The sequence below is a fragment of the Trichosurus vulpecula genome, chromosome 3, assembly GCF_011100635.1.
Source record: "Trichosurus vulpecula isolate mTriVul1 chromosome 3, mTriVul1.pri, whole genome shotgun sequence".
Lineage (NCBI taxonomy): Eukaryota > Metazoa > Chordata > Mammalia > Diprotodontia > Phalangeridae > Trichosurus > Trichosurus vulpecula.
In genome coordinates, this window is record NC_050575.1 from 155,194,194 (window position 1) to 155,222,184 (window position 27,991).

Genomic DNA, 27,991 nt, shown 5'->3' on the forward strand with positions numbered 1-27,991 from the left:
AATGCAGATTGAAGCAAACTATTAGCGCTCTCTCTCTCTCTCTCTCTCTCTCTCTCTGTCTATCTCTCCCTCTCTCTCTCTCTCTCTCTCTCTTTCTCTGTGTCTCTCTCTCCCTCCCTCCCTCTCTCTCTTTCTCTCTCTCTCTCTCTCTCTCTCTCTCTCTCTCTCTCTCTCTCTCTCTCCTTCTCCCCCCCAACCCCATTTTGTTTTTTCTTTCTCATGGTTCATTCCATTGGTATAATTCTTATTTACAACTTGACTATTGTGAAAATAAGTTTAATGTGAAGATACATGTACAGCCTATATCAGATTACTTGCTGTCTTGGGGGAGGACAGGGGAGGAGAGTGAGTGGGAGAAAATTTGGAACTCAAAAACTTGTGGAACTGAGTTTTGTAAACTAAAAATAAAAAAGAAATTTAAAAAAAGAAAAAATATAGGGAACTGATTACATCTTATAAGAATTAAAGCCATTTCACAATGCATAAATGGTCAAAGGATACGAACAGGAAATTTTCAAAGGTAGAAATCCAGACTATCAATTGTCAGAGAAAAATTTCTCTAAATCATGAATAATTAGAGAAATCAAATTAAAACAACTCTGAGGTTTCACAACATACAAATGTCAAAATTGGCAAAGGAAAAACTGATGAATGTTGGAAGGGATATGGAAAAGGAAATACACTACTGCCCTATTGGTGGAGATGCAGACTGGTTAAGCCATTCTGGAGGCCAATTTGGAGTTATACCCAAGAAGTTATTAAACTGTGAACACATTTTACCCACTACAAGGTCCAAAAGAGAGGAAAAAGATTTATATGTACAAGAATTTCTATAGTAGTTCTTTTTCTTTAGGAAAGGACTGGAAACCGAGAGGTGGCCATTAATTGAGTAAATAAATTATGATATTAGAATATGATTGAATGATATCATGCTCCAAGAAACAAAAAGAATATTTTTAGAGAAACCTGGGGCTACTTGTATGAACTGTTAGAGTTGGTGAGGAGAACCAAGGGAACAATTCATACAATAACAGCAAAATTCTAAAGAGAAACAACTTTAAAAGACTGAAGAATTTTGATGAATATAATGACTACCTACAATTCCAGAGGACTTGTCATGAAACATGCTATGTAATTCTTGACAGATATATCTATAGATGTACATACATATAATAATAATAATAATAACGTATATACATATATGTATGAAAATATATACAAATACATATATAGCTGCATGTAAATATAAATCTCTCTCTCTCCCTCCCTCCTGCCTTCCCTCCCTCTTTCTTTTTCTCTCTCTCTGTATATATACATACATACATATAGATAGATAGATATGTATATGTACACACACACATATATGAAATAGCCAATGCCTAATTTTTTTGGCTCAGCCATACATATTTCTTACAACAGTTTTGTTTTCAATGAGAGGGAGAAGGAATATTTGCTAATTCAAATAAATTAAAAAGGAAAAAAAAAACAATGAAGAGGTTGAACTAGGTGGATTATATCATGCCTATCAGCTCTAAATCTATCATCTTAAGAAAAAGAAAAAAGGAGGACACCCACCAAAAATGCTGAGGCATATGACCTATTAGGTACTAAGCTATCCCCTTCCTTTGGTAAAAATCTCACCCATTCCAAGCAAAGTTGGCCCAGTACTTCATCATTGTCCTGCTAAGTTGCTTCTCCTCTTCAGAAGCACCCTCTAAAAATGAATACCACACATACAACATATGGAATCAGTATAGTAAGGAAGAAAAATTTGTCTTCAATTACCCCACTCTTCTTTCACTTATATTTCCTCTTACCATCCTGGCTATCCTTGATCTTCTATTTTATATGGTACCCCATTGTGATATACCATACAAATGCTCTGAAGTTGTCTATAAACCTACCTGGATTGTGTTTTAAGTCTTCCCAAGAATTAAATTTCAGGATTGATAATAAGAGTTAGCAACATTGAATATTCTACCCCTCTTAAAGACATGCATACATTAGCAGAAGATAATAACTTAAAGGAATGAATTTCAAATGTAGACAATCAGCCACCTCCAAGACTGGTAGGAGAGAGATTTTGAGAATGCTGATGAAGGTAAAGCTGATAAATATTACTTAGGGACATTAGTTTTTAAAGGTGGAAGGAACTTCATCTAGTCCAACTCCTTTATTTTATAGATAAGGGAACTAAGTACCAGAGAGGCTAAATGACTTGTCCAAGGCCAAGTAATAAGGAGCAGACCTAGGATTTGAACCCTGAGCCCATGAATCCAAATCTACTGTTCTAATAATAATATTTTAAGCTTTGCATCTAAAACCTGAGAATTTATACTGTTATCAAAGTCATTGCTAGTATTGGCCCTTGAAAGGCAAAGGTAAAGGAAGTCTAGACTCAGATTTTTCTCTCAGATTGGTGAATACCTAATTGCTGGAAGTTCAGTGATGCCACACAGAGAAAATATGAATCAAAAACTGGAGGAAATTATAGAGGCCAAAGCTCTAAAATGCAAGGAGTTCCAGTCACATGGAAATATCAGGAACCTCAAAAGTGTTGTTGGGCATTTTCATCTAGAATTGTGGAGACTTGTCCAAGTATGACATCAATATCTATCCTCTTCTCTCCCAAGCATTTTCCAAAACAGAGCAGTTAATCAGGGAGAATTAAGCCTTTGGAGCTAAGCTTACTTATACACTCATGGAAATAGACCATTGGATATGCATCTAGAATCACAACATCTCTGAGGACAATTAGTCTAACTCATCCTAAAGAGGAATCCTCTCAAGAATATCCACAAAAAAGTAAGTGATCATCCAACCTCTGATAGAGGACCACAACTGATGGGAAGTGCACTATTTTTAGAGGCAAAACATGAACACTTTTGGACAATCCTTAGTGTTAGGAAATGTTTCCTTACATTGGAGCCAAAATCCATCCATCTCACTGCAACTCACATCCATTGTTACTAGTTCTGTCCAAAGAGATTAAGTCTCATACCACTTCCACTCTCAAGTGTTTGTGGACAGCCATTAAATCCCACCAATAACTTCATTAGAGGGTAAACATCTCCAGTTCTTTCAACCATTCTTCCTGTGGTAAGGTCATAAGGACCCACTGACAGGACTAGGATTCTACCCATTTTCCTGCAACAGGGATTAGGTTTCCCCAAAATGCAACAAATCTTTTGCTAAGATGTTATTAGCTCCCTTAATGCAACTTCCTGATCACCTAAAAACAATAAACAGTCCCACCTATATGAAGTCCTGACTCTATGGATATCTGAAGACCTAAAAATCACCATGGTCTGTTGTATTGAGACATAAAGGTTACATATATATTAAATGCTACTGCCTACTTGTTACATGATTTTGCTCTCTTAGGGGCAAGTGAACCACCTTTTGTTAAGGGTCCAAAGCAATATGAGGCCTCATTTTGCCCTAAAATACAACTTGAAATAACTGGGTGCTGATTGTAAGCCTGCCTCTAAAAGTCCTGCACCATCCTATTCGCTTTCCTTTGGATATTCTCCAGCTCATTAATGTCATTACTAAACTGTGGTGCCCAAAACTGAAAATAAATATTTCAGGTGTGGGTTGGCCAGGGAAGAGTAGAGGAGAAATATTTTCTATCTCCCATTTCAAAACTTTTCTTCCATTAATGTATCCTCAGTGTTGAATTAAGTGAGAAGAGATGTTTCCTTAGGGGTGATGTTGCCCAGTCCTGTTAACCTGGGACTGAGAGACAAAAGACCATTGCTCTGGACCTATATCTACCAGTAACCTGAATCAAATCACCTCCCCTCTCTGGTCCTTGTTTTCTTCCTATAAGTTATGGATAATAAAGGCTAAATAATAAGTAGCCCTTATATTTATTCAGCCCTTTTATCCTACCAAAGGATCTTCACATCTTTTATTTCACTTGTTTCTTTCTATCTCACAGGGCCACTGCAAGAATCAAGTTCAACAACAGAGGCTACTTATTACCCAGTCAAGTTTTTCATGAGGCTTTTCTAACCAACATAGGTCCATCACCTTTTAAAAATGGAGCCCCCAAGACAGGGAAAATGTCATCCCCATGGTCTGCCTTCACAGTTTCAGGCTTCATGTTTCCCCAAAAGCTTGACCGATGTTGAAATTCATACATGTAGGTGGGTGCACCTGAAGCTGAAAGGAAAGAAAATAACGGAAAATTCAACATTTCTAGCCCCCTAACCTGGATGTATTCACAATGGTGGGGAGAGTTCAGAAGGGTCAGTTTGAAATCTATGAAAAGCTTGTGATCGCATACCTTATGTGAAATTAACTCCCACCTTTGATACTTACAATCTGTGTGACTTGTATGAGCAAATCACTTAACCTACCTTGACCTTAGTTACCTCATCTGAAATGGAAGTGTTGAGTTAAATGGTCTCTGAGGTCCCTTCTATCTCTAGGCTCTAGGGACACAATAGACCTGCAGATGTCAATGGAGGCATGCAGGATTATGACCCACTATGAATGAGGGCACTTTTATCTAATATTGATGCCTATCCCATGATAATTCAGTAAGAAATATGTTCTCTAGGTCCCTGATCAAAGAATCTTAAAGCTGGCTAAAAACTTAGTGGTCGTATTCTGTGGTGGAACTCTTCTTTGTGGCATTCCCAACTGATAGTCATCAAGATTATTTGAACAAAATAGCTCATCCTAGATTCCAGGCTGTGGATGTCATCATGATATATGCAGCTCAGTATTGTCCCTTAATCTAGGTAGAACAATGCCTCATACTAACAATGCATCCCTCTCACCTCCAGTAATCATTTTAATCAATAAGCATTATTGGGTACCTTATAAGTGACAGGTTCTGTGCCATACACTAGGGATACAGAGAAAAAAATTAAATAATCCTTCTCTTCAAGGAATTTATATTCTATTGAGAGATAACATTTATATATTAGTCAAAACTATATGCATAATATATACAAAATATGAGGTAGTTTTGGGAGGGAAGGCACTACCATCTGGAGAACCAGGGAAGGCACTATGTAGACAGCAGAGCTTGAGCCCAGCCTTGAAGGAAAGAAAAGGTGCTAAAAAGTGAAAACAAAGGAGTTCATTCCAGGCATCGAGTATGGTTAGTGCAAATGAAAAGAGATGGGAAAGGAGCTCTGGGTGTGAGAAACAGCAAGAAAGACTGTTTATCTGGGCTGTAAAGTACTGGAGGGGAATGATATATATAATAAGGCTGGAAAGGTAGATTAGGGCTAGATTTTAAATGGCTTTAAATGACAAAGAGAGGAATTTGTATTCCTTCCTAGAGGCAACAGGAACTACTTAGGCATACTAAGTAGGGGAATGATATGGTCAAATCTGTACTTAAGGAAAATTATTTTGGTAGTTTGTGGAGTATAGATTAAAGGAGAGAAGGACTTGGACTAGGGAGATCAACGAGAAGATCATTGCAATAGTCAGACAAGAACTGATGAAGATCTAAATTAGCTGTGTGAATAGAGAGAAGAGGATGCATGTCAGAGATGTTGTGGAGGTAGAATAGATAAGATTTGTTAACTGATTGTCTATATGGAGTGAATGAAAGTAAAAATTCAAGAGTGACACTGAGGTTATAAACCTGGGTGTCTGTAATAGTAATGATCCCTTGACAGAAATAGGGAAGGTTGGCAAAGAATTGGAGGGGGTGAGGGGAAGGTGAGGAAAAGAAGAAAATGAGTTTTGCTTTAAACATGTATAATTTGAGAATTCTCTGGAACAGTTTGAAATGCTCGATAGGCAATTAGAGATTGGAACTCAGGCAAGAGACGGGACTGAACAGAAATTTGGTAGACCTCTTCATAGGATGATAATTAAATTCATGGAAACTGATGTAATTGTCTATTAAGACTACCAAGATTAGAGCTGATAGCACAAGATGGAGACTTGGTGTAGACCCATATTTAGGGTGTGTGGTATGAAATGATGATCCAGCAAAGAGGAAAAGTCATAAAAAGGTGAGAGGAGAATTAACTTATTTTCCTAAGTCCCAGCCACAATTTGAACATAGATATTCCATATCCAAGTACAACACTCTTTTCCTTACATAGGAAAAAAAAGTCTAATCAACCTCTAGGCAATGCCTGTACCAAATAGGTCTACACCAAGCATCCTTGGGAGAGCTAAGGTTGGTTTTGTCATTACCTCTCCCTTGTTTTTCCTCATAACTCACCCATATGAAATCGAGCTACCATCACAGCTGAGATCCCAATGAAGAAGTCTCCCATCATTTCCATAAATAGATATTTCTTTTTCACAGTATCATTTGTAACTCCAAGATACTCCTCAGTTATCAAAGGAATAAGATTTTGGGGGATTTTCTGAAAAGATCAATTGAGTAAGGAGTGAAAAGTATTTAAATATGTATTCATTCATCTTTTTTTCTATTCATCAAATATATACTCTCCATAACATTGCCACAACTAACCTTTTTTTTTACAATGACATTGTTAATGCATATGACTAATACTACCATAAAACACTGAAACCCTGTAAGATTCCCATTTAGCTAGTCACTCATTTGTCATATTCTTATTAAACTAACTCGACCCTCACAATGCGATTCTTCTTAATATCCTGCTTTTGTGAACCCAGCTATTGACATTAGGTGGAGAATGCCTATCAAGCATTTAGTATGTGCTAGGCCCCTGTATCAGGAACTTTTGAAGATACAGAGACAAGACAAGACTCCATTCTTTAGGGATTACACTTTAGCAGGAGGATTACATAGTAACAAACCCAAGCATAGCTAAAGGTTTATTATACTAAGTGTAATAACAGGGATATGAACAATATACCACAGGGCTACTTCAAGGGCAGTAGAGAATACTTTCAACCTAGGGAAGGAGTGAATTAAAGAACAAACCATTAAACATACCATTAAACCATTGCATGTAGTTTCTCATAAGATTCTACTTCACCATAGGGAGAGCCCATGGTTTACCAATACAAGGGAAAACAAGTTAAGGAACTTCCCTTTGAGTATTTTGTTTTTAATCTCAATGCAAGAAACCATGAGGTAATGGAAAGTACACTGGCCTGGGAGTTAGAAGACTTGGTTTCAAGTCCTGGATCACTCACAGAGTAATTTGTGACCTTAGGGAAATAATTTCTCTGGTCTGGGGTTTGGTTTTCCCAGTTTGTAAAATAAGGATATTGAACTAGGAGGACTTTAACATCCTTTGAGCCCTATCATTCTAAGTTCTAGGGTCCTTTCTGTCTCTGACAATCTATGAATTAAGTTCCATCCCAGCCCTGATAATCTTTGGTTCAAGGTCTCTTACAAGAAGTGGATAGGATCTCCAAACCAGCAACATCGCCTTCTCTTGATCCATTCTGTTTTCAAATGGAGGATACTTCATGAGCTACACAAAAGAGCAAAATTTCACATAAAGCAGCAAGAGCAGATAAACAAGTGTAATTAAAGCAGCCTGTGAGAAACAAGGAAGAAAACTCTTAGCTTAAGCTATGGAACAAAATACTCTTATGAGTTTGGTTAGTTCAGCGAATTCATTTGTCTTATAACATGTCCCAGGAAAAATCAAAAGCAGTAATATGAAAAACAATTGTTAAATCAGGGAAACAGCAGATATTATATCTTAAACCCCAAAAGGGTAAGTCAACAGGAAGTGCCCAGCTTCCAGTATGGTAGGACTTATCTGTGGAGAACCTAAGTCATCTTAGATTGAAGTAGTAAGCATCAAATGAGGTAATATTTGTAAAGCATTTAGCATGGTGCCTGTCATATAATAGGAGCTTATTAAACACTTGTTTACTTCCTTCCATTTCTAAAAATAACAATTGAGTACATTTCTTCCATTTTTCTTTTGCTGATGCTAACGTTCTACCATCAGGGCTTCATTCCTTTAAGTCATAGGTGTGCTCTTATTAGGATGCAAGTCTCACTGGGAGAGGTAACACACATTCATTCACACTTGCACATTAGTTATTCATGGCTGAGTGTGAATTAATTCATCACAGAATTTAGGGAAAGAAAGACCTTAGAGAAAGTCTAGTGAAGTCTAATGACCTCATTTTACAGCTAAGAAAACCAAGGCCCAATAGAAATGACTTGGTTAAGGCCATACAGGTAGCAAGTAATAGAACCAGAGTTCATACTTAGGTCCTCATATCCCCAAAATGGTGCTTTTTCTACCATACCATATTGCTTCTACATTGGAGAAGAGGCTTGGGATCCAGCCTAGGGAATCACACAAATCTTTTTCCACTTTAACAGGAAGGGGGTAGAGAGGTCGTGAGGTATTGTTTTTCAGTCATTTCAGTCATGTCCAACTCTTCATGACCCCATTCGAAGTTTTCTTGGCAAAGTTACTAGAGTAGTTTGCCATTTCTCTCTCTAGTTCATTTTACAGATGAAGAAACTGAGGCAAACAGGGCTAAGTGACTTGCCCAAGGTCACACATCTAGTAAGTGTCTTGAGGTCAGATTTAAATTTAGGAAGATGAGTCTTCTTGACTCCAGACCCATCAATGTATCTACTTTGCCAACTAGATGCTCATCATGAGGGCACTGGGCACCTAATTGAGGGTAAGCAATGGAGTGAATTACAAATGTGAGGTTTAGGTTCCAATTCCAACTTTTCCGCTAACTCACTTTACCATACAAAGCAAGTCTCTTCTCCTTTTGGCCTCAGTTTCTCCATCTATACAAAGAGGTTTAGATTATATGATTTCTAAGGTCCACTCCACCTCTAAAGTTGAAAGATTCCTATTAGAGAGCACCAGATAATAGTTTTTTCTCCTCAAAAATTTTATTACTGCCTAGAACATCCATGAGTCCTTGATTAAATTGGGGTCCACAATTTTTTAAATGTTTTTGAATTTCAGGATCTTTTATTTCTATTATAATCCCATGTGTCTTATTTTATGCATTTAGAAACATTGTGCTAATTAAAAAAAACTTGCATAGACCTAACCAAAGTTAAAAGCTCCTGGTACATATACAGCAATGTTTTGGAAATATAAGCCTATTCTTGGGGGTGGGGCTTAAGAGAATAGTGTTCACTGAGAAGCAGCAGCAGCAGAGTAGCCTTATCAAGTCATAGATTATGTTCCAGACTTAATTAGAAAAGGAATCCTGATCTTGCAAAAGAAGAGGAAGAATGAGGGGGCAGAGCCAAGATGGTGGAGTAAAGGCAGAGAATGGCTTGAGCTCTCTACCAAACCCCTCCAAATATATTTTTAAAATGATTCTAAACAAATTTTAGACCAACAGAACTCACAAAAACACAAAGAGAAACAAATTTCAAGCCCAAGACAACCTGGAAGGTTGACAGGAAAGGTCAGTCGCACCAGTGTGACAGAGGAGCACAGTCCAATTACAGGCCACACCAGCACAGACCTGGCCCCAGGAAAGCCAGAGCAGACCTCAGGGGACTAAATCGTTGGCAGCAGAGGTGGTTTCTTGACCTCTCAGCACACAGATGCCAAAGACAACTTGGAAGGTTGGCAGAAAAGGTCTATTGCATCTTGGTGAGAGTGGAGTGCAGTTTAGCACAGGCTGCTCCACCACAGTCCTGGCCCCAGCAAAATGAAGCAGGCTGTGGGAGTGATTGGATCAGCAGTGACAGCTTCTGGACCTCTCAGACCACCAACAGTAAGGGGATTGAACAACTTGCCAGAAGGAAATTACAGGGGTGTCTTTGCTAGCACTGAGGCAGGGCTCTGTTGATTTGCCCATGCTTGGATCTGGTTCACAGTCCTGGGTGGCAGTCCTGGGGTGAGGAGGAACACTAGCATAGGAGATCTTTTATCAACAGTGGAGTTGGGTCCCTCCTCACAGTTCCAGGGCAGAAAAGAGTGCTTGTGGTCATTCACAGATTAGAGCACAGTCCAGGAGAGGAATAAACACCTCTCCTTAGATCATACCAACTTGGAAGAACTGAAAACTTACAGGTCCCTAGAATTATCTGTGAAAACAGCTGCACAAAACCCCTGGAGCTTGGGACAGTGTGCCCTCCACCCTGGAAGTAGAGCTGTACTTCAACAAAGAGTTAAAAGTCAAGAAATGGCTGAGAAAATGAGCAAACAATGGGGGGAAAAATTTGTGACTATAGAAACTTACTTTGGTGACAAGGAAGATCAAAACACACACTCAGAAGACAACAAAGTCAAAGGTCCTACACCCAAAGCTTCCAAGAAAAATATGAATTGGTCTCAGACCATGGAAGACCTTAAAAAGGATTTTGAAAATCAAGTAAGAAAAGTAGAGAAGAAATTGGGAAGAGAAATGAAAGTGATGTAAGACAATCATGAAAAACTACTCAACAGCTTGGTAAAGGAGCCCCAAACAATACTGAAGAAAATAACACCTTAAAAAAATACTAACCCAAGTGACAAAAGAAGTCCAAAAAGGCAATGAGGAGAAGAATGCCTCAAAAAGCAGAATTGGCCAAAAGCAAGAGGAGGTCTGAAAGCCCACTGAAGAAAATAATTTCTTAAAAAATTGGGTGGACCAAATGGAAGCTAATGACTTTATAAAAAAATATAAAATAAAATGAAAAAAGTGAAAAAATAAAAGAAAATGTGAAATATCTCATTGACAAAATAATTGACCTGGAAAATAGATCCAGGAGAGATAAATGAAAAGTTATTGGACTATGTGAAAAGCATGATTGAAAAAAATAGCCTAGACATCACCTTTCAAGAAATTATCAAGGAAAACTGCTTTGATATTCTAGAACCAGAAGGTAAAATAGAAATTGAAAGAATCCACCAAACACTTCCTGAAAGAAATCCCAAAATGAAAACTCTCAAGAATATTTTAGCAAAATTCCAGAGTTCTCTGGTCAAAAAGAAAATATTGCCAGCAGCCAAAAAGAAACAATTCAAGTATCATGGAGCCACAGTCAGGATAACACAAAATTTAGCAGCTTCTATGTTAAAGGACTGGAGGGCTTGGAATATGATATTCCAAAAGGCAAAAGAGCTAGGAGTACAAGCAGGAATCACCTACCCAGCAAAACTGAGTCTAATATTTCTGGGGAAAAAAGAAACATTTAATGAGATAGAGGAATTTTATGCACCCTTGATGAAAAGACCAAAGCTAAATAGAAAATCTGACTTTCAAATATGACTCAGGAGAAGCATGAAAAGGTAAACCAGAAAGAGAAATCATAAGGGACTTATTAAACTGTTTACATTCCTACATGGAAAGATGATATTTGTAACTCATAAGACTTTTCTCATTATTAGGGTAGTTAGAAGGAGTCCATATAAACATAGGGCACAGGTGTAAGATGAAAATGAAGGGATGATATCCAAAAATAAAGTTAAGGGGTGAGAGAGGAATATACTGGGAGAAAGAAAGAGGGAGAGGTAGAATGGGGTAAATTATCTCACATAAAAGTGTCAAGAAAAGGCCTTTACAATGGAGAGGATGACAAGGGATGGGGTTGAGTGAACCTTGCTCTCATAAGAACTGGCTCATGGAGGGAATAACATACACGCTGAATTGGATATAGAAATCTATCTTATCCTACAGGAAAGTATGTTGGAAGGGGATAAGAGATGTGGTAGCAATAGAAGAAAGGGCAGATTGGGGAAGAAGGGTAGTCAGAAGTAAAACACTTTTGAGAAGGGACATGGCAAAAGGAGAGAGAGAATAGAATAAAATGGAGTGGTATAGGATGGAGGGAGATATAGTTAGTCTTTCACAATATGACTATTATGGAAGAGTTTTGCATGAATACACACCGATAACCTATATTGGATTGTTTGCCTTGTCAATGAGGGGTGGGGTGGGAAGGGAAGAAGGGAGAGAAATCAAAGTTTTAAAAATGAATGTTAAAATTGTTTTTACATGTAACTTGGGAAAAATAAAGTGCTAAATAAAAATGGAGGGGGAGTTCCCTGATGATTACACAATGTTTGTCACATAGAATTAAGAGTTTCAAATGGGAGAAGTGGACTACAATGATGAATACCACTGTATATTCTCAGAATGTGGCAACTCCATACTGAAAGTGGGTTGCTTTTTACACGGTTGAATATAAAAGACAATAGATGTAGAAACCCCTATTATTTTCTTCTAGGGCATTATACATTGGGCAAAATCCTTTGTACAACAAGGTTTTTTTAATGCCTAAAAATAGCTTTCAAGCCTAAGAACAGTGTGAAACATATGGTGCAACTATTATTCCTCTTTTTCTGTTAAAGGGATTGATACCCAGACAGCTTAAGTGACTTGCCAAAAATTACACAACTAATAAGTGACAGATACAGGAACTTGATTCAGATACTCTGAATCCAAATCATTTTCTTCTACAACAAATTGAACCAGACACTTATTTACTAGTATTTTTTATTAGGCTTTTAAAATTAAATTTGTTTAAGCTATGACATTTCTACTTCTGCATAGACATTAATTGATAACTAACATCAATGACTAATATAATAATCCTAATGTGTCCTCTATCAAAACAAATGGTAAAAGTACAGTTTATTATTTTAAAGAAAAGAAGAGGAAGGATGAGATTCCAGAAGAAACCAAAGGACTCTTACAGTTGGAAGAAGCCAGCTGAATTCATTGTTGTTGATTCCCACAATGTAGGGGATATGATTGAACTGCTTTTCAGCAAGGAGCTCTTTGGGGTTTTTAGGGAAAAATACTCCATCCAGGACTGCAGGTATGAATGAAATTTTCTGTAAGAAAAAAATTGTTACACATCCACTCTACCTCCCTCTCCCTTCCCCAAATAATTTAATTGCATGGTTTTTTATGGCTACAGCTAGTGGGTTGTCATATTCCCAGTATCCTAGGGTAGGGTCAGCAGGGAAGAGGATCCGAAACTTTGCATTGAGTCTCTGAACCAAAAGACAATCCAAGGGCAATGTCGTTATCTCTCTAATAAATTGTTTATGAATCGACTATTTTGTCCATCTTACAACCATTAGCTTCTGGCCAAAATAACAAAAAGGATCAGAATATAAATATTGATCCCTTAGAAAAGGTTAGCCAGGCTCAGTTGGTAGGTCAGAAAAAATGCTGAGTGATTATTGGCCCTACTATAAACTACCACCCATTTCTTTGAAGGTCAAAACCAAATTGAAGCTTCACTCCTTGACACACACACCCAGAAATCCTTCCCTGATTAGCCTAGCCTATATAGCTCTGCCCCTCATCTGAAAAGGCACTGAAATTAGAATTTTAAGATTCAAGCTGGAGTCCAGACTGTAATAATTCCTGGTTTATGTATTCTGAGCCAGTTATTTACCCTCCATGTCTCCAAGATGGGAACAATAATACCTGTACTGATTGTCTCTTAGGAGTTGTAAGGAAAGAAAAATCCTATAGAAGTGTGAAGTGGTATTCCATTATTGTTCTTGTTCACATCTTTATGCCACTTTAAATTAACTTACACTCTCTTTTAAGTCTATACTCTGTATTTAAGTCTATATAAATCTATACTCTATTTTTAGTCTCTGTGTTACGTCTCTTGAAAGAAAATTTCAGAGTTGGAAGGCACCTCAAGGAATATCTAATCTAACCTATGCCAGAAAAGAAACAAAATCCCCTATTCATCATAAACAACAGGTGGTTTTCTAGCCTTTGCTTGAAGACTTCAGATGGCGGAGGGGATGTGAAACTTACTCTACCTAAGACATCCAACCTCAACTAACCTTTTTTAAACTTCCACCCCATGCTCCTACTTCCCCCATCTGGATCCAGAACGTGTCTAATCCCTCTTTGGGATAACAGACTTTTAAGCAACTAAGGACAGCTATGATGTCCATCAAGTCTTCTGCAGGCAAAACATTCCTAGTTCCTTCCCCACATTCTTAGACCACATAAACTATAGACAGGTGTCTCACCATCCTCATCCCTGTCTTCTGAAGGTGGCCCCCAGAAATGAATACAATATTCCAGATGTTCTCCTACCATGGCAGAAGAGGAGAGCCAGGGTATTGCCTGCTCCTTATGGGTGACAGCTATTCCTTTCTATCTTTCTTTGCTTTTTAGAAGTATGAACTTAAATATAAACAAACATGAACATGTTCATATAGAAAGGTAAGACAAGGGACTCAGAGTATAGGGTCTGAGGTCAGTAAGACCTGAGTTCAAAAGCAACCTCAGATACTTCCAAGTTGTGTGACCTTGGGCAAGTCACTAAACATGTTTACCTCAGTTTCCTTGACTGTAAAATGGGGATAATAATAGCACCTACTTCACAGGAATGTGGTTAGAATCAAATGAGAATATTTATAAAGTGCTTAACACAGTGCCTGAACATAGTAAGTGCTTAATAAATTCTTGTACCCTTCCCAAAGTAAAGGAAAAAGAGGGTTTAATATAAAATTACAAATTTCCATTATGTACAACTCTTTTTCAAGCACATATTAAATTTAACATGATGATACCTTTAACACCCTGCAGGTTTATGTCTCCTGAATTTTCTTGTGCTCTGTTGTGCGTATTTTTAAAGTTTCATTGAGGCAAAGTTATGCCTTTCTTAAAGTAGCCCAAGATAACAATTGCTTCTTTTGGTTACTATATTAGAATCAGAAGTTATATACATATTCTGTGTATGAATGTATATATACCAATCTCTCTTTCTCGTTGAAAACTCCTTTCATATCCAGTATCTCATTTGTTCTTCACAGCCCTATGAATTAGGCAGCATCAGAATTATATCCACTTTCCTGATGAGGAAGCAATCACAAAGGAATTAGAGGTTCATAAGATGTAGAGCAGCAAGTGACCTTAGTCCCTAGTCAAGGAAGGGAAGGAGAAAGGAAGGGAATAAGCATTTATATAGTACCTCCTTTGTACCAGGTACTAACATATTTGATCCTCACAACAACCCTTCGAGGTAGTTATTATAATCCCCATTTTATACGTGAGGAAACTCAAGCAAACAGAAATTAAGTAACTTGCCCAGGGTTAAACAACTAGAAAATACCTGAGAATAGATTTGAATCGGGTCTTCCTAACTCCATGCCCAGTGATCTAGTCCCTGTACCACCACGGGTCAGGCCCCCTGATTCAACAAATATTCAATTAAACCGACATTTATTAAGAGTCAGAGTCATGGAGTATTTAGGACACTGGACTTGGGATCAGGAGGATCTGGATTCACAACTTATCTCAGTAAATACCACCTATGTGACACTAAACAAGTAGCTTTAACCTCTCTGTGCCTTAGTTACCTCAAGTATAAAATAGGTAGGGTTTCAGCTTGATGTCCTCTAAGACCCATTTTAGTTCTTAAGCCTAGAGTCTTTTAATCATGTTTATTATGCGTTAGTCACTGACAATACAAAATTTAAAACCCAACTACTCCCCTTATTCTCAACTGTAAAAGAAGGACTTCTACACTTTCTACTTTTAGAGATGAGGAAATTGAGGTTCAGGAAGGGGATGTGAGTAGTCATGGTCTCCTTATTAGTAAGTGGCAAAACTAGGACTTCTGGAATAATCCAAGCTTAATCCAAGCTTCTCTTAATCCTCTTAATCCAAGCTTCTTTCTACTTTACCATATTGCCATTTATGCAAGTCAGAAAACAGAGATAGCCCTTCAGCTTACTATGGCAACTAAATCAAGCAGAAAGGATATATTTCCATTATATACAAGCTAGGACTTGAGAAAAGTTAGGGGTGATGAGCTGGAGAAATCCAGAAGAGGCCCATATTTAGAGACAGTGGGGTTGGAGGGCTAAATAGTCCTTTACGTAGCCTGGGAGGACTTCTTGAGCAAGTGGGATTTGAGGAACAACTTGAATAAAAGAAGGGATTCTAAAGTCTTCTATGAATACAAGACCAGCTAAGGGGACAACTAACTTTGTAGTGATGGTGATGGTAGAAGAAGTGCCAAGGAGAATGTTCCTTATTGCTGAACTCAGAGAAAGTTTGGAGTCTTCAAAATGCCAAATCACTGTAGTGTTGATTTAACAATTAACCATGCAGGGAATTTTTTTTTAAGTAGTAAGGTTTATTTGATGCCTTGACCTTATCTCTGGAAGTTACTGAAGGGGAGTCAACTGCCCAGCTCAGGGGCTTCCCTGGGTGTTTATCTGAAATCATAAGGTCATCCTCTAGTAGGGGTATACAGCTTTGCACCTGCCCTTAGGTAGTTGTGTATCTTAGACTGGCCAGGTCAGTACTGCATGGCATGGGATTGAAATGGTTCCACTGGGAGAGTGAAGTCCATTGCTTTTTGATTGTGAATGATGTTGTTCCTTTTGCTTAACTAGAGCTTAAAGGAGCCAAGACATAAAAGTTCTACTTGAGAAGACAAGGGCAATTTACCTTTGTGGGGTCTCCAATAAAATCCACAGTGAATAATTTCTGTGGGGAAAAAAAAACAAAAAACAAAGGTGAAAAAACTTCTCAAAAAGAGCCAATCTTGCTATTTCACCAGAAGATTAGGTTTCTTCTCTTATGGCTTTCAAGGCTATGTACAAGGATGAAATGGACAAGACTCTGGTGCCTGCCCCTCACAAAAGAGAAGTGAATTTCCTTAAGAGCAACAAGGTCTGTTGGAACTCAATCTTGGAGTCATCATTCTAGGCTCTGGACCACTCCTCCTATATATCCTTAATTCTGGGATTTGGGAGAAGACAGATCTGAGACATGCAGGCCTATAAATTAGAAGGATTTTCCTTTTTTCATCCTTTTGTATAAGGCAAAATTTTCAACATCCTTCTCTCTTTTTCCCCTGCTCAACTCATTACTTCAGGTGAAAAACTATGTGAAAAAAATATGACAGCATTTTTCATTTATATAATCTTCAAAGTAAGGTTGCATTTGGTAAAAACTTTGCCAGTGACCTTCGACCTAATCCAGAAACAGTCATCTCATTGACTACTTCATAAATCACCCAGGGACAGATGCATTATCTAAGCCATTTTGAATGTTCCAGAATCTCTGGATCCTCCAAAGATTCCCCACTAATCTCTGCAAAACACAGAGAATTGTGGCAATTATCCAAATTATTCAAGGCTATACAAACTGTCTGCTTCAGCTTCCTCAGCTGTAAAATGGGGATAGTATTGCTATAATAATAATATGTATTTCCTAGGGTCCTTGTGAGGATCAAATGCAATACTAAAGCATTTAGCACAGTGCCAGGCACATGGCAGGCAATATATAGCTGTCTATTCCCTTCCATTCATCCACCTCCATATGGAGCACAGATCTCAATCTACGGGGAAGAGACTGATATTTTTGCTTTCCACCATCTCCTAGAGACACACTCCACTACCCTCTACCTTAACTTTCCCTGGGATGACAGTTTCTAGAAATATCTGACTACTGAATAATTAAATGATGAGGGATCTCTAGTGTTCTTCTGGTCTACCTTCACTGGCCTCAGATAGGTGGACATAAGGACAGCAAATGTGAAAGCCTGAAACTTATTTCCTAGACCATGACTTGGGTGATTGTCACATCAATCAAGGTAATTTGAAAAGATATTTAGGTTCATTGTTAAAAGCATGGCTACCTGCGACTCTGAAGGTAACAGCTTCTCAGACATGGGACGCCATCTGAATCTGAAGTCATAATATACCATGAAACTTCCTAAAGGGGTATTGGGTAAGAACTCTAAAGTCACCTACCATCTTCAGAGTTGTATTCAGGATCTCTTCTTCTGTCTTCTGACGAATACAGTGAACCATGCTGGCTGAAGTAGTTATTTTACACCCACTCAGGGTTGTAATTTTCTGCCAAAAAAAAATTAGCTCTATCTTTTGCTATTATTTCTACCTATCAATTGATATAGATAGATAGATAGATAGATAGATAGATAGATAGATAGATAGATAGATAGATACACATATATATCTGTCTCCACCTATCATTTCTATCTTCCAAGAGCAATTTCTGTCTATGTATGGAGAATTATCAATGCTCAAAGTAGTCAAAGAAGAGATAGTAAAAGAAACTAGTATGTTCTTAAAAGTACGATCCTGATGGAGTACAGGCTCTGAAAATCCCCATGGACTCTCCTTGAATCTTCCCACTTGATCTGACATTCACCTGAAGCTATAATCCCCTAAACTGTCATTTCATTATCCCTATGCCCAATTCTCTGTTACCCTTAACCTAGCCCAGGCCTTCATTGTCTGTTACCACTGGATTGCCTCCTGCAACCCTAGATCCTATCAAAACTCCATTCTATTGGTTCCTGGCTTCTGACCTCTAGTCACTCCAGACTACTGACCATTCCCATCAGGATCCTCCCTACACTCCTCCTTGAATCACTCTACACTACTGGGCCAACCCTAGATCCTATCAAAACTCCATTCTATTGGTTCCTGGCTTCTGACCTCTAGTCACTCCAGACTACTGACCATTCCCATCAGGATCCTCCCTACACTCCTCCTTGGATCACTCTACACTACTGGGCCAACCCTAGATCCTATCAAAACTCCATTCTATTGGTTCCTGGCTTCTGACCTCTAGTCACTCCAGACTACTGACCATTCCCATCAGGATCCTCCCTACACTCCTCCTTGAATCACTCTACACTACTGGGCCAACCCTAGATCCTATCAAAACTCCATTCTATTGGTTCCTGGCTTCTGACCTCTAGTCACTCCAGACTACTGACCATTCCCATCAGGATCCTCCCTACACTCCTCCTTGAATCACTCTACACTACTGGGCCAACCCTAGATCCTATCAAAACTCCATTCTATTGGTTCCTGGCTTCTGACCTCTAGTCACTCCAGACTACTGACCATTCCCATCAGGATCCTCCCTACACTCCTCCTTGGATCACTCTACACTACTGGGCCAACCCTAGATCCCTCCCACAGTCTTTCTGTATAAAAGATCCATCTTGTTTCCATGAAAGTGCTCAGCTTCAATCTGGCCCACTTACATTAGCATTGCAAATGTTCAGATTCTTTAAGTCTACCCAATATGGCAGTTCTTTAATAAACCTTATTTTTCTTTGACTGAAAGGCTTGGGTCAAATTCATTTGGACAGGACCCGTGTGTCTCTATTTTGGGATCCCAGAACTCCTAAACCTCAGCTATCCCAGGGGCAGCATAAGCAGTACCAGATATGAAGTCAAAGGACTTGGTTCAAATTCCAGATCCACCCCCTTATGACATGACTGACTTGGACAAATTACATCTCTTGGACTCAGTTGTCTCGTCTGTAAAATGAAAAAACTGGACTAGAAAACTTCTGATGTCTCTTTTAGTTCTAAATCTTTTCTATTCTATTGGTATATCCCAGTTTGGTATCACAAAAATGCAAGAAGCCTACCTCAGCTATTGGTTTGATGTTAGAAGTGAACAGAGATTCCATAAGGACAACGCCACTCTGGGAAATAGCCCGGTGGAACAGATTCTTGGTCAAAGGAGATACAATCTGAAAGAGAAAAAGAGGGGAATTAAAACAATGCTTTCAAAGCAGAGACATGACTGAGTTAAGCAAATGTGACTTTTCTCTAACGTATCAAAATTTAGAGAACATAACAATGGCTACTCTATCCACAGCATAAAATAACTGAGCCTAGTGCCTAATTATCAAGAACAACTAGTTAAAATAGGAAGCTAACTACTGTTATACTTCCTCCCCCAGGTGAGCTTCTCCCCAACCTGCAATATGCCCAAAAATACCTTTCAATTTTCCATGACTATGTTGTTGCCTTCATGAGAATGTAAGCTTCCGAGAAGAATGACCTTTTCTTTTTGTCTTCAAATCTTAAACTCTCTGCATATTGCCTTTTACCTATTGTGTACTTTATAAAGGCTTTTGAAAAAACAAATAAAAGTCCTGGAGTCTCTCCAAACCCCACCTGGGCTTTTTGTCCCCAAAGTCTTTCCCTTCACTTCAATTTGTCTTCAGAACATAATAGGTCCAATGATTCACCTTACCTGTCTGAGGCACATTTTATGAAATTTGCCCTAGGTGCCCATATGGCTAGTTAAACACATCATCCTAGTCAACTAGTTAGATGGGTCAGGGTACAACAATCTAGCCTTAATAAAAGCTAATGGATGACTAACCCACTATTCTGGGAAAAGAATAAATGAATTTAAAAGGCTTTTTTTTGTTTATTCATTTCTCTTTCATGGCCTGATATTGCCAAGGTTTACTATCTAACCTACCATTTAGTTTTTCACAAAGAACCTCAGAAAAATTATGCAAGTAGCATAAGTATGAGTGATACTAACCAGGAATATGTGACAGGGCTAGCTTTTTTTTTAAATACTAGTGAATGCTAGTGAGTAGAATTTTTCTGCCAGTAATATCGGACTTCCCTTTCAATGCCCCTCTGCAATCTTCATTCAATACTCACCCTCCTTTTTTTCTTGTTCTTAGCCCTATAAAAACCCATTCTTAAGGAAAGCTGCTCACACAGAAATGTAGATGAGTACTAAAATTTAATAGACTGATCCTCCTAGAGTGACTTAGATCTTAAGTGTGAACAAAGCTTAAATGCAATGAAGCTCTACTAGAGTATCAGAAGCCAATGGATGCCTTTCCAGACAAGGGAAACTTCTGAGTTCTAATGCTGGTTCTGTACTCAACTGCTGAAAAACCGGCAGTGTTCATTGTTACAAAAGGATTAAAAGGGATTGAAAATTGTAGTAGGTCTAGAAAGGTCTGCCTAATTTGCTATATCAGTCTACGATCAGGACTCCTGAAAACAACAAAGACAGTTTCTTCAAAAATCATTTCCCATTTTGCTGCATTACTCAGATAACTCTCAGTAGGGCACCTGCTGGTGAAAAGGATCTAGAAAGTCTGTCTTTGTTCATGCCCCACTATAAAAGCCTTCAACAACCTCTCCCTATAACCATTCTAGATGCAAGCCAGAAAGGGAAAGAAAAAGACAAGAGCCTGGAGAAAGGAGACCGTCAAGGAAAAAACAGGATGAAGTAAAAAGAAAACTAGGAGGCCAGAAGGAGAGAGAAAAGAAAAAGAGAGAAGAAAAAGTAATTTTCTTTTTAATTTTTTTCTAATTTTCTAAATGCCATAAACTCTTCCTTAATACTCTTAATAAGTAACAACCTTCACTTTCAGATCTCAAAGAACACTTTGTTCTGTATCTCTAATACATTTCATTTATATTAAATGTCTTTTAAAACATTGTTGATAAATACAAAAAGCTAAACTTGCTTAATTATTATTAACAATTTTATTGATTTCTTTTTTATCTTTTTATTGATTTTGAACTTAAATACAAAAAGAGAAAACAAAGAATATTTCCATGTAAGGATTCAATATAAAACCATAAATCTCCATTCCAGATTATTGAGTTTAAAAATAAAACCACTACGTAATAAATACTATATATTGTTTTCAAAACTACCCTACATTTCAGTGGTTCCTTCTAAGTTTTCTTTTGTTCTCTGCTGTGAACTTTTTGTTTCTCCATCCCTCCCCACCCTGCCCCAGAGAAAGGTACAATTAAACACAAATAGATATCTAGATATAGATATATATATACACATATGTACATATTTACCTGTGCATATATATGTAAAACCATACTATACATATTTCTATTTGTCTGTTCTTTCTCTGGAGGTCTATAGCATCTTCCTTCATAAGTTCTTTATAGTTGGTTTGAGTATTTATGATACCCAAGATGAATTAATTATTCAAAGTTATTCTTAGGACAATATTTCTGTTACTAGGTACAACATTCTCTTGGTACTGCTCATTTCACTTTTCATTATTTCATGTCTGTCTTTCAATGTTTTTTTTTTTCTAAAATCAACCAGCTTATCATTTCTTGTAGCACAGTAGTATTATATTACAATCATATACCACAATTTCTTTAGCCATTCTCTAATTGAAGGGCATCTATCATTTTAGCCAATCTGATAGGTGTAAGATGATATCTTAAAGTTGTTTTAATTTACATTGCTCTAATAATGATTTACATCATTCTTTCGTACAACTATATATAGTTTTAATTTCTTCTTTGAAAAATTGTCTGTTCATAAGCCTTGACTAATTATCAATTATTAGGAATGACTTGTATTCTTATAAATTTAACAAAGTTCTTCATAAATTTTGGAAATGAGACCTTTATCTGACAGACTGCCTATGAAAACTTTTTCGTAGTTTTCTGTTTTCCTACTGTTCTTGGCTACATTTGTTATATTTGCACAAAATCTTTTTGATTTAATATAATATTCTAATTAATTTCAATACCTAATGGTTCATAATACTTTTCTTAGTCTTTCTAAGTTCCAATGAATATTCTTTCTCCATATATTCTCCTTCACTTTTCTTCATGTACTCTGCTCTTCTGCTTGTGGTTTGTTTGTTTGTTTAACTTTGGATTAATTCATAAGGGTCTTTCTAGATATCTTTGTGTTCCTCATGCATGGTATTCTCAATTGCTTCATAGAATTCCTTTATGTTGATTTTTTTCTAAATTTATTTATTTTAATTTTATTTTTAATTTCTCAACACTTCATTTTAATTTTTAGTTCCAAATCCTCTCCTTCCCTCCAACTCTTCTCCCACTCAATGAGAAGGTAAGCAATATGATACCAATTAAACATTTTAAAGTCATGAAAAATATATCTCCCTATCAGGCATGTTAAAAAAAATAGTAATATGAGCAAGAAAAACAAAGAAAGTGGGAAAATGTGCTTCCTTCTTCACTTGGAGATCATCGGTTCTTTTTCTGGAAGTGGATAGCATTTTTCATCATGAGAACTTTGAAACTCATACATCATTATATTTATTAGAGTAGCTAAGTCTTTCACAGTTGAATATCATTACAATATTGCTGTTACTATGCACAATATTCTCTTACTTCTGCTCACTTTGTTTTGCATCAGTTCATATAACTCCTCCTGGTGTTTTTTTTTTTTTGGTTTGTTTGTTTTTTTCTGAAACTACCCCCTTTGTCATTTTTTTTTAATAGTACAACAATGTTCTTTCACCATATACCCACAACTTGTTCAACCATTTCCCAATTGATGGGTATCCCCTCAATTTCCATTTTTAACCACCATAAAAAGAGCTACTATAAATATTTTTGTATGCTTGAGTCCTTTTACTTTTTCTTTGATCTCTTTAAGATACAGGACTTATAGTAGTATCACTGGATCCAAGGGTATGCACAGTTTTATAGCCCTTCAGGCATAGTTCCAAATTGTTCTCCAGAATGGGCAGACCAGTTCAAAACTCTACAAGCAGTGCATTAGTGTACCTATTTTTCCACATCCTACCCCACATTTGTGACTTTCCTTTTCTGTCATAGTAGCCAAACTTATAGGTGGTACCTCACAGTTGTTTTAATTTGCATTTCTATAATTAGTGATTTAGGAAATTTTTTAAACATATTTGGCTTAGTCACCTATATATTGTAGAAACAAGGGCATTATCAGAGAAACTTGCTGTAAAAATGTTTTCCAAGTTTCCTTTTCCTTTTAATTTTGATTGCATTGTTTTCATCTGTGTACATGATTTTTTAATTTCATGTAAATCAAAACAATTCATGATCCTTTTTATCTCTTCTTTGGTCATAAGCACTTCCCTTATCCATGGTTCTGACTAGCAATTTTTTCCATACTCTGCTAATTTGCTTATGATATTATCCTTTATATCTAAATTGTGTACCCATTTTGACTTTATCTTAGTGTATGGTGTGAGATGTTAGTCTATGCCTTTTTTCTGCCAACCTGCTTTAAAGATTTCCCACCAGTTTTTGTCAAATAGTGCCTTCTTTTCCCAAAAGTTGGGTGTTTGTGTTTATCTAACACTAGATTACTGTTGTAATGTACTTCTGTATATTGTATTCCTAATTTATTCCACTAATCAACTACTCTTTGTTTTATCCAGTACCAGACTGTTTTGATAATTATCACTTTGTAGTCTAATTTCAAATCTGGTACTCCTTTCACTTTTGCTCATTGATTCCTTTGATGTGCTTGACCTTATGTTCTTCAATATGAGTTTTGTTATTTTTTTAGTTCTATAAAATAGTTCTTTGGTAGTATGATATGGCACTAAATAAGCAAATTACTTTAAGTAAAATTGTTATTATATTTTATGACTTGATCTACCCAAAAGCAATTAATATTTCTACAATTATTTAGATCTGTATTTTTTTGTATAAAAAGTGATTTGTAATTATGTTCATATATGTTCCATGAATGTCTTGGCAAGTACGCTCCAAAATATTTTATAGCGTCTGCAGTTATTTTAAGTGCAACTTCCCTTTATTCTTTTACTTTTAAAATTTTTAGTTGTTATTCCCTCCTTAAGTCAAATCAGATGAGAGAAAGATTCACTCATTCCCTTTCACCTGCCCCCTCTTCCCTTCCAATAGAACTGCTTTTTCTTGCCACTGTTATGTGAGAAAATTTACCTCATTCTATCTCTCCCTTTCTCCTTCTCCCAATATATTCCTCTCTCAGTCTTTAATTGTATTTATTTGTTTGTTTATTTATCTATTTAATTTTAGATAGCATCTCTTCCTATACAACTCACCCTGTGCCCTTTGTCTCTATATATGCATATTCCCTTCACATACCCTAATACTGAAAAAGGTTTCATGAGTTACAAATATCATCTTTCCTTGTAGGAATGTAAACAAAACGGTTCAACTTTAGTAGGTCCCTTATGACTTCTCTTTCCTGTTTACCTTCTCATGCTTCTCTTGATTCTTGTATTTGAAATTCAAATTTTCTATTCTGCTCTGGTCTTTTCATCAAGAAAGCTAGAAAGTCCACTATTTTATTGAAAATCCGTATTTTGCCTTGGTGCATGAAACTCAGTTTTGCTTGGTAGGTGATTCTTGGTTTTAATCCTAGCTCCTTAGACCTCCATAATATCATATTCCAAGCCCTTTGATCCCTTAGTGTAGAAGCTGCTAGATCTTGTGTTATCCTGATTGTGTTTCCACAATACTCAAACTGTTTCTTTCCAGCTTCTTGCAATATTTTCTACCTGACCTAGGAGCTCTGGAATTTGGCTACAATATTCCTAGGACTTTTCCTTTTGTGATCCTTTTCAAAAGGTGATCGGTGGATTCTTTCAATTTCTATTTTACCCTCCAGTTCTAGAATATCAGGGCAGTTTTCCTTGATGATTTTTTGAAAGACAATGTTCTAAGGCTCTTTTTTTGATCATGGCTTTCAGGTAATCCAATAATTTTTAAATAATCTCTCCTGTATCTATTTTCCAGGTGATTGATTTTTCCATGGACATATTTCACATTGTCTTCTATTTTTTTCATTCTTTTGGTACTATTTTATACTTTCTTGATTTCTCATAAAGCCATTATTTTCCATTTGCTCCATTCTAATTTTTAAGGCATTATTTTCTTCAGTGATCATTTGGACCTCCTTTTCCATTTGACCAGTTCTGCTTTTTAAGGTGTTCTTCTCCTTATTGTCTTTTTGGAGCTCTTTTGCCATTTGAATTAGTCTGTTTTTAAGGTGTTATTTTCTTCTGTATTTTTTGGCTCTCCTTTAGCAAGCTGTTGACTTGTTCTTCAAGATTTTCTTGCATACCTCTCATTTCTCTTCCCAATTTTTCCTCTACTTCTCTTGCTTGCTTTTTAAAATCTTTTTTGAGCTCTTCCATGGCCTGAGACCAATTCATATTTTTCTCAGAGGTTTTTGATGTAGGATCTTTGACTTTGGTGTCTTCTTTGGGCTGTATGTTTTGATCTTCTTTGTCATCAAAGTAAGATTTTATAGTCTGAGGTTTTTTATGATGTCTGCTCATTTTCCCAGCCAATTACTTGACTTTTGAGCTCGTTATCAAGGTATGGCTGCTTCCAGAGTAGAGAGTGCACTGTTCCAAGCTTCAGGGGTTTTGTGCTTTGCTGTTTTCAGAGCTATTTCTGAGCACCTGTAAATTTTCAGTTCTTATGAGGTGGTATGATCCAATGAGAGCTGTTTACTCCTTTCCTGGCCTGTGGTCTGGTCTGTGAGTGATCTCAAGCACTGTTTTCTGCCTTGAAACTACCAGGACTCCTTCTCCATAGCCACCACAAGCTCTGCCACACCAGCACTGCTCCTCACCCCAGGATAACCAACCATGACTGTGACCCAGATCCAAGCAGGAGAAAGCAAGAAAATCCTGCCTCAGCTCTAGCAAAGAGATCCCTGTACTTTTGCTCTGATCAGCTGCTTGATTCCCCTCACTGTCTGTGGGCCTGGAGTTCTGGAAGCAGCCACTGCCACCACCACCACTGCCCCCCACCCCCACCCCCCACTGCTGCTGCTGCTGCTGCTGCTGCTGCTGCCACTAATGCAGCCACTTCCACTGCCCAGGGCCCAGACTCAGACAGTTGCTGAAAGGCCTAATAATTCAAGTGAAAGTACTTCTCCTATACCACAGATGGAGAGCCTCAGGTGGTAGAAAAACAGGAACCTATTAGCCCTGTTGTAAATTCAGCTAAAAGGCAGAAGGAGCCAAGGAGGTCAAGAGTGTACCTCAGTTCAGCAGAGGTCAAGCCTAGCAGTCAGTTTGGTTACCATGGTAACAGAGGCAGAGAATCTAGACAGGAGGATACATCAGAAGCTGAGGCACGAGATGATACATTCTATGATGCTACTTCTGAGCCACAGAGTGTTACTGTATCACACCAGACTTCTCAAAGAGAAATGCATCCCAATGCAGCAGAGGAGGCAGGAAACACAGGGTCATAATACTGAGTTCAGGGAGATTTTGGAAGATTTTACACAGAAGGAAAACACAGATATCTTCAGTAGGTTCACCCAGAGAATGGGAGAATTGTTAATATCTTGGATGGTTAGAATCAGTGATGAAGGGGCCTCAGGAGTGCCTGTAGATTCTGTGGATTGTATCAGATTCATAAGTATTAGTCTGAATTCTTTTGTACAGCAAGCTTTTAGGGATTATCATTCACAAAGAGGTAACCAAACCACCAATTTGTTGGCTTTGGCTGTGATAGTCTGTAAAGAAGAGTATCCTGCTGATACTATGTGTCCTACTGCAGATAGACCCTGGTATTCAATTAGGGACTGTATGAGAAAGTTAAAGGAGGAGGTGATGAAGACTGCTATTATGTTGGGGAGCACTGAAGTTTATTATGAAACTCTCTTGGGAGTCTCTCATAGGAATTTAATCATTAAGATGGCACCCCTCACTTATAAACAAGTAACTGTGACTCTGCTCACTGCAGAAGTAGGTAATCCTCTTTCAGAGGTGATGGATAAGATTTCACAGTTAAGTGACTTGGGAGACTGGAGAAATAATAAATTTCCTCAGGAGAGAAGGGTACAAAACCAGCAGATTCAACACGGAGTGATGAGGAAAGAAACATTTACTGCTCTATTGAAAGCAGGGGTAGATTTTAGAAGAATACATGGGATTCCAACTGATGAGCTATACAAAATGTACTGAGAAAAGGTGCTTAATAGCAAAAGGAATAGAGAAGTAGGAACCACCCTTACAAATCCTACAGATCTTGAACCCTTGTATCCAAGTGAGTCACACCTCAAGGAGACTAGGGAATAGGCTGAGCCCCAGCTCAGATTAAAGAAACACACAGGCAGGATTATAGATTCCGTATGAATCTTACTATATATTGGAAGAATGGATCAAATACTATAACTAGGGCATTGATAGATACCGGGGCAGAGGCCAGCTTGATTTATGGAAACCCTGACAAATTTAAGCATGGAACTCCTACTACCATCACAGGACTAGAAGGGACTGAAATATCAGCCAAACAAGTGAAACTGATGATGAAAATTGGACAATTGCCAAAGAAAGAATATACCATGGTCATTGTACCCATTCCTAAATACATCACTGGAATAGATATATTGAAAGGCATGACTCTGAATATTCCTGAGGGTAGATATCAATTTGCAGTAAGGATGATAGGAATTAATACAGTTTTGGTTGGGAAAAATAAAGATAGTCCCAATCACTTTACCTGAACCTTCTAAAGTAATTACTCTGAAGCAGAATCATGTGCCAGGTGAGCAAGATGAAATTGGCAATATTAAAAAGGAATATGTTGAAGCAGGA

At 37.5% G+C, this 27,991-nt stretch overlaps 1 protein-coding gene across 1 annotated transcript in view; it reads right to left on the reverse strand.

Annotated features, from left to right (window-relative positions):
* The window catches only part of LOC118842266 (liver carboxylesterase 1-like), a 59,286-nt gene that overhangs the window by 15,654 nt on the left and 15,641 nt on the right, over nucleotides 1-27,991 (reverse strand). Inside the window, exons 6-13 of the mRNA XM_036749850.1 lie at nucleotides 19,268-19,372; nucleotides 17,607-17,711; nucleotides 16,297-16,335; nucleotides 12,552-12,692; nucleotides 7,314-7,394; nucleotides 6,203-6,350; nucleotides 4,019-4,167; nucleotides 1,642-1,712 (exon numbers count right to left, since the gene is read on the reverse strand). Of these exons, the coding sequence (XP_036605745.1) occupies nucleotides 1,642-1,712; nucleotides 4,019-4,167; nucleotides 6,203-6,350; nucleotides 7,314-7,394; nucleotides 12,552-12,692; nucleotides 16,297-16,335; nucleotides 17,607-17,711; nucleotides 19,268-19,372 (839 nt within the window). The remainder of the gene's footprint in view (nucleotides 1-1,641; nucleotides 1,713-4,018; nucleotides 4,168-6,202; nucleotides 6,351-7,313; nucleotides 7,395-12,551; nucleotides 12,693-16,296; nucleotides 16,336-17,606; nucleotides 17,712-19,267; nucleotides 19,373-27,991) is intronic.